The sequence below is a fragment of the Hemibagrus wyckioides genome, linkage group LG24 (assembly GCF_019097595.1).
Source record: "Hemibagrus wyckioides isolate EC202008001 linkage group LG24, SWU_Hwy_1.0, whole genome shotgun sequence".
In the NCBI taxonomy this organism is placed as follows: Eukaryota; Metazoa; Chordata; class Actinopteri; order Siluriformes; family Bagridae; genus Hemibagrus; species Hemibagrus wyckioides.
Genome location: NC_080733.1, coordinates 14,949,389 through 14,959,955, shown reverse-complemented (window position 1 = coordinate 14,959,955; position 10,567 = coordinate 14,949,389). Strand labels below are relative to the sequence as shown.

Here is a 10,567-nt window from a genome sequence, read left to right as displayed (position 1 = left end):
CTTGTCGGAAAACGGGTAGGGAATCACGTACTAGCGTGCAGCGTGGTTCCAGATGCGTGCTCCGGTGCAGTTATCATGAGAGCTGGGCTTCGAAAATGCTGTTTATAATAGAATAGAAATCCACGCTGTGGTGTGATTAGTATTTCATTTAATTGTTTTTGTTTAATTGATCAGTTTAAGATGGGGAAAAGCAAGGTAAGTGCAACTTTAAACAACATTACATTCTTATCGGAGGAGCATAGTGTAGCTAAGCTAAATGCTAATAGGCTATACTTCGGTCTATAAAGTTTAAAAGTTAACGAGTAGAGAGACTCAGTTAAACATCTCATTATTTATTACCTCGATATTTCTTTTATAAAAACATTACAAAACTGGTTTCTAGTTAATTGGTGCTGCTTAGGCCAGCCAATCTGTTAGATTGACTTTAAAAGGCAATTTAAAAACCAAAGGAGGTTAAAAATAAAAGTTTGGTATAGATATAGAAGGTATATAACGATAATAATCCTGTAAATGTTTAAGAAAAGGTAAAATAATTATAATTGTCCATTTTCTATGATCCCACAGTGTACAGTGATGGTTGTAGTAATGTTGTAAATGTACATTTCCAGAGATGTAGATAGAAATCTCGAGACACTTGTGTGTTTTGCTCAGATCACATCCTTTTTTCCTTTGTTTTAAGAGTCCAGGATATATCTGGAGTGTGTTCAGAGACAGATTGATTCTGTAGTAAGAGACTGATCATGATGGACAAAGTTTCCAGAGAAACAGGACCTTTCGTGTTTATTTTATACACACGCACTTTTAAAGACCTCCTTTCCATCAAAATGAGCCTGAAATCCATATCAGTGTTTTTGTCTTCACTGAGATTTCTAATCGATATAAAATCTTCAAGTCAGTAGTTTATTTTGGACAGTGATTGAAAATGCAGATGCACGTGACAGTCAGGACGATCAAATAAAAAGCAGTTCTGTGGATTAATGATTCAGATTGCATTAATACATTGCTGCAATAATTCAAAGTTACTCAAGTAGACAGGGTTATTGTCATTAGAGCAATCTGCCTTTGTTTTCTCAGTTCTGTTCAGTCTTTGTATTCAGCATGTGTGTCTGATCAGTTGGATTCGTATTTGTTTATTTTAAATCCTGCAGACTAAAAACCAGAAGAAGTCACGTGTAGCCGCGAATCACGTGGCCGAGGAGACGTATGGAAGCGTGCCGCACTCTTTCGTCTTTCACCGTGGACAGATCGGGAAGAACGTGGATCAGCTGATGATGGACATGCGGCGTGTCATGGAGCCGTACACGGCACAGTCCTTAAAGGTGTTTAGTCAAAGTCATGCACTTATTCAGCGTTAAATACGATGGTAGAATGCTCATTTTGTTCATTGTTTTTCTTTTTCTCTGCTGCGTTTCTCTCCAGGTTCGAAAGAAAAACGTCTTAAAAGATTTTGTGACCGCAGCAGGACCACTGGGAGTCACACACTTCCTCGTCTTCACCAAAACCGAGAACAGTGTTAACTTGGTAAGCAGCAACACAGTCATAAAAATATTATTAATGATATTTGGTGTCATTAGATATTATAAAATGCTCTCTGAGCTGAGTATTTTAATTGAGTAATCCTGTGTATGGTCTTTTCAAATGATACTGATCAAATGTATCTGAGGACAAGGTTTTTGTGATCTCACAAAATATGATTTTTGAGGCTAAAAGCACAAGATGTATTGAAGAAAATGAGGTTTATCCACAGAGCTTGCAAGCTGAGCTAAATATTGTTCTTTTGGCTGCTACCTGTTCGAGTTTGCCACAGCGGATCATTTAGTCCGCATGTTTCGATTTGGCACAATTTTACACCCGTCCTGACACAACCCTCCCATTTAATCTGGGCTTGTGACCAGTACCGAGATTTAACTCTTTAGTAGCTTGGTTAGCACCCTGCCTGAGTTTCAGTCTGGGCCGTGGCAATGAGAGCATGGGGTCCTGCCGCTGGACCACCAGGAGACCTTGCAAGCTGATGTAAATGTTTTTTTATTGTGGTAAACTCACAGGTCTGACTGTGGCGCAAAACGACACGTTTGTGTCAACCTGTAACAAACCTGAGCTGCTGAACTAGCTAGATAGATACTAGATATTTAAGATCCAAAGATGTGTAGATGTTTCCAGATGTGAATTATAGATTATAGATTATAGATTAATTATGTAAAAATGGTATTTTTAAAGCTCTGGTCAGACGCTATTTTTTTTGACATGAATAAATGTCGATCAGATGAATGCACATGATGATATAAACAGTGCCTGAAAACATATTGAGTTTAATGAACCTAATTTCTGATGCATTAAATGCACTTTTTGTAAAAACTTGGTATAAAAATGACTAATGAGTAACTCTTCCTCCCACAGAGACTGGCCCGACTTCCTAAAGGCCCCACCGTCCATTTCCAGGTTATTAAGGTACAGTGGCTCTGTTAGTATTCGGGGTCTTTGTAAATGAAAAGGGTGTTCAGATGCAGATGATGAAATTTTAGCATGTTGACTGTAAAGTGATCGTTTGGAAGTAAACGCACTGATGTGTCTGACGATTACAGGCTTCACAGTGCACCGGATTTCTTGACGCTCGTTAGATAATGCGTATATTTGTATGCTTTCTCATTTCAGTACACTCTCATAAAGGACGTGATTTCGTCTCTAAAGAGGCACAGGATGCACGATCAGCAGTTTACTCACCATCCACTGCTGGTGCTGAACAATTTTGGGATGGAGGGCATGCACATCAAGCTGATGGCTACCATGTTTCAGAACATGTTTCCTTCCATCAACGTGCACAAGGTAGAATTTAGGAGTTGAGCAGGATTAAAGACAAACCCAGATGATGAATGTATAGTCTCCTGAGCTTTCCTGTGATTTCTCAGCCATCACAGTGCAGTTCTTTACTCATTTATGATTAAATGCTTTCATTGTTTCTTTTTCCCTTCCTTTAAGGTCAACCTGAACACCATAAAGAGGTGTGTGTTGGTGAATTACGATTCTGCGTCACAAGAAATCGAGTTTCGGCATTAGTAAGTAACGTGTCTGTGCGGTCACAGTGTGTAGACGATGCACATGATGAAAGCTTTACACATGACCTTTCAGTGATTGTTGTCAAAGTAAACGCACTGATGCACACACCTCAGTTTTCCCTGGATTTGTGATTCTCAAACACACTTTTCACTAACCCCTGTGTGTGTGTGTGTGTGTGTGTGTGTGTGTGTGTGTGTTTTCCCCCCTCTCCTCGGTGACCTGCAGCAGTCTGAAGGTGGTCCCTGTGGGCATGAGTAAAGGCGTTAAGAAGCTCTTGCAGGAGAAGTTTCCCAACATGAACAAGCTGGAGGATATCAGTGAGCTGCTCCTGAAGTAAGTGAAAGGAGGATTTCAGGAGAATGATATTTTCTAGGAATTGCAGTTCTCTTCTCAGCCAGAAGGGGGCTTCAAATATAATTACTAAAATTCAAATTTTATTTGTCACATACATAATCGTACACAGTATGATATGCAGTGAAATGCTTACACAACTGTTTTGACCCTTGGAAAAGGAACAAGGATAAAATATAAAATATAAGAATACGAATTATACGAAAAAAATGAAATAGAATAAAATGGAATAAATATAAATAAAGCAAGGTATGGTATGTATATAGAGTATGTATATAAAATAGAATGTATATAAATATATATATATATGTGTGTGTGTGTATATATATACATATACATACATATGTGTATGTGTGTGTGTGTGTGTATGTATGTATAGGAAGTGTAAAATACAACTGTGCAAAATTATATAAAGTGTGTAGTGTGCAATAGTGTCCAAGATGCAGACAGCAGCAGTACGGGGTGGTCACGAAGTGGAATAAGGTGATGAGGTGATAAGAGCAATGGTATTGTCCATCTTTTAATGTGCAGATGTGCATAAGTCCTCTTTGTATGTAAACGGGAGCAGACTGTGCAACATGTATGTTTGTGTTTGTATTGTGTGCACAGTCTTGAAATGTGCAGATGTACATTTGTGTGTTTGTGTGCTACAGTCCTGTAATGTGCAAATGTCCGGTGTGGTTGGTTGGAGTTCCAACACCTGTGTAGGAGCATAGTAGGTCTAATCAGTTGAGTCCTATGTGAGGTTCTGATTGTGGTATTTTGGGACTTTTTTTCCCAAAATTCCAGCATGAACAAATACACTACAATTATATTACCAGTAGAGAAATAAAGAGCTTTGGGGGGAAAAACTCAGTGCTTTGCATGATAAGTAAAAAATAAACACCTTTCTAATTCCTGGATTCATTCATTCATCTGTTCCAACATCTCATTAACATCACCATGTTTTCTAAAATAAACTACATTAAAGAATACCATGTATTTTTCAGAAGTCACCCATTTATCTGGCAGTGCTAGTTCTTCTAATGATGTATCTCAAATTCACATTCAAATTTTATTTGTCACATACATAATGGTACACAGTATGTTATGCAGTGAAATGCTTACACGACTGTTATGACCCTAGGAAAAGGAATAAGGACAGAACAAAGACAAGATAGAAAAATATAAAAAAAAATACAAAAATATGTAATATAAAAAATAAGAATACAAATTATACTAAAATACGAAATATAAAAATATAAAAACAAGTTCACAGTTGCAAAAATATAATAGAATAAAAAACAGAATAAAATATAATAAATATAAATAAAGTAGGGTATGTATATATAATATGTATATAAAGTAAGAATATGTATATGTGTAAAATGTACATACAGGAAGTGTAAAATACAACAGCTGTGATGCAGTTATGTTAAATTATAAATTTATATACAGTTATATAAAGTGTAAAGTGAATAGAGTGTAGTGCAATAGTGTCCAAGGTGCAGACAGCAGCAGTACAAAATTATTGCAAAAATTATATACAGTAAAGTGTGTAGTGTGCAATAGTGACCAAGATGCAGACAGCAGCAGTACTGGGTGGTTACGAAGTGGAATGAGGTGATGAGAGCAGTGGTATTGTCCATCTTTAAAGTGCAGATGTACATTGTGTGTTTATTTTGTGGCACAGTCCTGTAATGTGCAATATCCGGTGTGGTTGGTTGGAGTTCCAACACGAGTGTAGGAACGTAGTAGGTCTAATCAGATGAGTCCTATGTGAGGTTCTGGTTGAGAGACCGTATAGCCTGCGGGAAGAAGCTTCTCCTCAGTCTCTGTGTTGGCCTTCAGGGAACAGAAGCGTTTCCCAGACCTCAGCAGAGAGAAAAGTCCATTGTTGGGATGGCTGAGGTCCTTCACAATCTTCCTAGCCTTGGTCCAGCACCGCTTGTTGTAGATTGAGTGCAGGTCAGGGAGCTCGGTACGGATGATGCGCTCAGCTGATCGCACCACCCTCTGAAGAGCTCGTCTGTCCTGCATGGTGCTGTTCCCGAACCAGGTGGTGATGTTTCCCGTCAGGATGCTCTCTATGGTGCAGGAATAAAAGTTCCTTAGCACCTTAGCAGGCAGTCTAAAGTCTCTCTAGCGTCTGAGGTGGAAGAGACGCTGTCGGGCCTTCTTCACCACGGTGTTGATGTGACAGGACCATGACAGATCCTGTGTGATGTGAACACCGAGGTATCTGAAGCTGTCCACTCTCTCCACTGGGCTGCTGTTGATCACAGGGGTCTGGTAGTTCCTCTCCTGCTTTCTGCTGAAGTCCACTATCAGCTCCTTAGTCTTGCTGACGTTAAGGTGGAGATTGTTCTGCCGGCACCAGTCCTCCAGAGTCTTAATCTCCTCCAGGTAGGCCGTCTCATTGTTGTCGGAGATCAATCCGACCACAACGGTGTCGTCAGCAAACTTGATAATGTTGGTGGAGTTGGTAGTGGCCATGCAGTCATACATGTACAAAGAGTACAGCAGGGGGCTCAGAACACAACCCTGAGGGGCTCCAGTGCTGAGGGTAAGTGAGGCTGAGACATGTCTGGTCTGCCAGTTAGGAAATTGGAGACCCACTGACAAAGAGATGGGCTGAGTCCCAGATGCTCCAGCTTGGTGGTGAGTGTGGAGGGGATTATAGTGTTAAACGCTGAACTGTAGTCAACGAACAGCATTCTAACATAATTCCCCTTTCTAGTGTCCAGGTGAGTGAGTGATGTGTGAAGGAGGTGGGAAATGGCATCGTCAGTTGAGCGGTTCGGACGGTAGGCGAACTGTAATGGATCCAGTGTGTCTGGAAGTGAAGTGATAAAGTCTCTGACCAGCCGTTCAAAGCACTTCATCAGTACTGAGGTCAAGACTACAGGGCGATAGTCGTTGAGGGAAGCAGGATGGGGTTTCTTCAGGACAGGAACAATGATGGACTCTTTGAAGCACGTGGGGATTGCCGACTGGGTTAAGGAGAGGTTGAATATGTCTGTGAACACTGGTGCTAGCTGGTCAACGCAGGCTCTGAGGATTCGACCTGAGATTCCGTCTGGTCCTGCTGCTTTCCTGGTGTTCACTCTCCTGAAGGCTCTCCTCACGTCATGCTCAGAGATAATGAACGCATTGGTGTTGGCATTCTCTTCCTGTCTACAGCCATTAGCATTAGCTGTAGCATTAGCTTTAGCATCGTTAGCTGCAGCCTCGAAGCGACTGTAGAAGGTGTAGAGCTCGTCTGCCAGAGTCACTTCCGCATTCATCATATCGGATGTTGGTGCTTTATAGTCCGTAATTGTCCTTAATCCCTGCCACAGGCTCCTAGAGTCACTCTGAGCTGTGACTCTAGTTTTCTCCCATAGCGCTGCTTCACCTCCTTCACCGTTTTCCACACATTGTATGACGCAGCCTTGAAAGAGGTCATGTCACCCGACGCAAGTCCCTCCCCTTGACTTCCCCGATTCCAATGTTCTGTCTATGCGGTGAACCGAGAAGAACTCGGTCGGCTGGATGGCGTGGTCCGGTACCGCTGGGTTCAACCATGTCTCGGTGAAGCAGAGGAGATTGCAGTCCCGAATGTCTCTCTGGAACTTTACCCTGGCCCTGAGGTCATCGAGCTTGTTCTCCAGTGACTGGACGTTGGCAAGCAGGATGCTAGGCAGAGGTGTGCGGTGTGCACGGGCTCTCAGCCTGTTCCTTTATAATTCATTTCACAGTAGTGTAAATATTACAATCTGCTCCTTTTAAGCCAGAGGAAAAGCACAACACAACAAAAGTTGTTTGTTTTGTGTCCTTAGATTAATTCCTCATTTCTCCATGAATAAAAACTATAACTAAAGATTTATAGTCTATTTGTTTTGTTCCCTGTAATGCGAATGATGAAGCTTTAAATTTCACTGACTGCTCAGTGATCCTTCAAAGTAAACGCTCTGATGCATTGCTCACAGAAAACCCAACAGAAAACATGGTTTTGTTTTTAAATGTACTTTAAGAGGATTTTGTTTGTCGATTTTTACTTTGTCAGGGGTGTGAACCTTTCAGAGAGCGAAGCAGAGCAGGATGGCGAGCACAACATCACCGAGTTGCCCCAGGTGTACTCGGGCCGCGGGAACATGAGGGCGCAGCAGAGCGCCGTCCGGCTTACCGAGGTGAGGAAGAGGAGGGTCGATTAGACTTGTTGGAATTGTACGATTTGTCCGACATGAATGTTATTTTATTCATTGTTTTATCGTTCTAGATTGGCCCCAGAATGACCCTGAAGCTGGTGAAGATTGTAGAAGGCATGGGGGAAGGCAACGTGCTTTATCATTCTGTCGGTGAGTTTCCTCTTTGAGCAGGCTGGAGTACATGCTCTCTGTGCTGCTTAAATACTGAAGATCCTTTTGTCCTCTGTAGTGACGAAGAGCGAGGCGGAGATTCGGGAGATCCTGAAGAGGAAGGAGGCCCGTCTGAAGGAGAAAGCAGAACGCAGGAGGAAGCAGGAGCAAAACATAGCCCTGAAGAAGGAGAAACGAGACGAGAACAAGTAAATCTCCATAAGACGTACCGAGCATTAAAGCTGTATGAGAGTTTACCACACAGGTTGTTTTCAGACGTTGACACATTTCATGATTGTCTAGGGCCTGATTTCTGCACACGTGCTGGTGTCATAAACTTAACATGAAAGTGTCCACTAGAGGGACGTCACATATAACACACACAAATGTCATGTCACTCAGTACTGGGTGAGGAAAAAGAAATTAGCTGTTTATTCTGTAATACTGACAGCATTGTGCTGAAAATTTCCCCCATGCACATGTCCAGACTGTAACTCTGTTTATAATCCACACTTCATCCATTCTGCTGGTTCTTGGGGCATTATCAATTTTTTATGAATCTTTTGCGTTGCCAGATTTTTGGGTATAGCAAGATATTAATTGGTTAACTTTTTTAGCTTCTATTATTATTATTATTATGACTTCATTCAAGTGTATTAAGATGTATTTATAGATATTATTTTTCAACAGTTTTTGTTACATTGCTTGTATTACCTGGGTCTTATAGTTATCTAAATGCAGCCATACTTTTGAGCTCTTTTGTTTAAAAGAAGGGAGAATGAGAGAGGATGTGCAATAACCAATGTGGCATTTCCATTCATTACCAATTTGTAGATAAATATTAAATATTTGACCCAAATTATAATTAGTTCCTGTTTGGGTATTGTGGTTTTGATGCCACCTCTGATAAGTGTGTGTGTGCGCGTGCGCAGAAAAAGGAGTCTGGAGGGAATAAAGAGGAAACGGCAGCAGGAAGGGGCTGCGTCTGATGACAGTGAAGTGGAGGATCCTGGGATGCAGGAGGATCAGCCTGAGGCTGAGGAGTCAGAAGACGAGGCAGAGTATTACAGACAGGCTGTGGGAGAGGAACCCGATGAAGGTAGCATCACTCGTACATGCGCGCTGGTTAGCCTTTTAACCACACACTGCACACACTTATTTTTTTTTTTTTGGTCTTTTGTCTAGCTATAACAGCTAATCGTTGCATCGATTCACATGTTTCTTTTTCCCCATGCGCAAACATACACTCACTTTTTATATGTGTATAATTATTTTATTTCAAATTGGAGCATACAAAGAGTTAAGGAGAGCAGTCAGTATCTACAGACTCTGATCAGATGAAGCTGAATAGATGTACAGATTATATATATTCATTATTTTTCAGAAGGATGATTTTTAATTTTAAATGTAATATCACTGGCTGTTTCTTAGCAAGTCTGTATACTTGATGTTATCTTGTAAATATGTGTAAATATGTGCTTTAATACTTTTTCTTATATTACTCACAACTACAAGGCATAAACATCAAGTATGCTGTTTGATTCTTTACATGTTTTTACACATTTTTGGAATTAGTATTTTGGTCCAATTTTTTTTTTGAGAGAGAGAGTGGGTGGGAGAGGGAGTGTGAGAGAGAGAGAGCGAGTGGGCGGGTGTGAGAGAGAGCGAGTGGGCGGGTGTGAGAGAGAGCGAGTGGGCGGGTGTGAGAGAGAGCGAGTGGGCGGGTGTGGGTGTGAGTGGATTAGACATAGTCACTCACTCTATACTCAGCTAGTTGATCTTCTCCAGAAAGGCCCAGTGAAGGTGCAGGGTTTCATTCCACCTAAGCTGAAGTCACACCTGATATTCAATTAAAAGCCAAGATCAGGTGATTCATAGTGTGTGTGTCCAGCAAGATTTAGATCAGAACCCACACGCAGGCCTGACCTTCGTGGTAACGATTGGACACTCATGCTCTGTGCTTTTCATATTCTTTCAGACATGTTCCCCACTGCAAAGAGGAAACGTGCCCCAGGCAAGTCACTGATGCCCTTTAAGAAGAGGAAACTGTCCAAAGCTTCTGGGGAAGAAAAAACAAACCGATTCAAACCTACAGGCAAGGCTTCTTTCGGTAGTAAAAACTTTGCTGGTAGGAAGTTTGGCGGGAAGAACACGGGAAAAATCTCCGGAGGAGGCAAAGGATTTAAATCGGGAAAAATGTCAGGGGCCAACAGCCGGTTTGGGAAGAGCAAAGGAGGAAAGAGGTTTGGAGGAAACCAGAGGGAAAGGTTTGGGGAGAAGAAAAGTGGCGCAAAGGGTTCAATGGGGAAAGGACAAAGAGCAAAATCGGGCTCTGCGTTTAAAGCAGGTCCGAGAGGAGGACAAGGAAAGAAAGACTTCAAGAAGAAGAAAGAGAAAAGGTGAAGAGAAAACATGAGCCAGGCTCTACACTAGCAGGACAACCTGGTGGTGTTGATGATGCCAGTCTGAACTGCTAACCAGCCCAAAGCAGCCATGAAAAGACTGCAGTTTGTTGAAAAATATATATTTGTGCTTTGTAAAAATGTTCATAAATGTTTATTGCATTTACAGCAAATAAATAATGGAGTCTTTCATAATATTGCTGTGATTCCTACGATATTTAAATCACCATATTAAATTATGATGGGTGGTAAAGATTTGTACAGAATCTGAACATTTGAGTCAGGTAACATTAATGCTACATTAATCAGTAGACAAACTCAACATTAAATGATTAAAATGTAATATTTTGAAGCTATTTTTATTTATTTATTCATTAATATATATATTTTTTATTTATTGGTTAAATTTCTTTGAGGTTAAAAAGAGGACAAAAAGGTTCA

General features: G+C 41.0%; 1 protein-coding gene across 1 annotated transcript; it reads left to right on the top strand.

The window, feature by feature from the left end:
• The first annotated feature begins 20 nt into the window (after positions 1-20).
• ppan (peter pan homolog) lies at positions 21-10,323 on the top strand. Its single transcript, XM_058377637.1, has 12 exons — positions 21-195; positions 1,149-1,319; positions 1,420-1,521; positions 2,398-2,448; positions 2,653-2,823; positions 2,977-3,053; positions 3,280-3,387; positions 7,433-7,556; positions 7,646-7,724; positions 7,804-7,933; positions 8,657-8,823; positions 9,703-10,323. Exons 1-12 carry the CDS (start codon positions 181-183, stop codon positions 10,125-10,127), a joined length of 1,620 nt encoding a protein of 539 aa, XP_058233620.1. The 5' UTR covers positions 21-180; the 3' UTR covers positions 10,128-10,323.
• Positions 10,324-10,567: the final 244 nt, after the last annotated feature.

Excerpts from the sequence above, each read along its gene's own strand:
- ppan (XM_058377637.1), top strand. Across the intron at positions 3,054-3,279 it reads GAAATCGAGTTTCGGCATTA|CAGTCTGAAGGTGGTCCCTG; the intron begins GTAAGTAACGTG and ends GGTGACCTGCAG. Across the intron at positions 8,824-9,702 it reads GGGAGAGGAACCCGATGAAG|ACATGTTCCCCACTGCAAAG; the intron begins GTAGCATCACTC and ends ATATTCTTTCAG.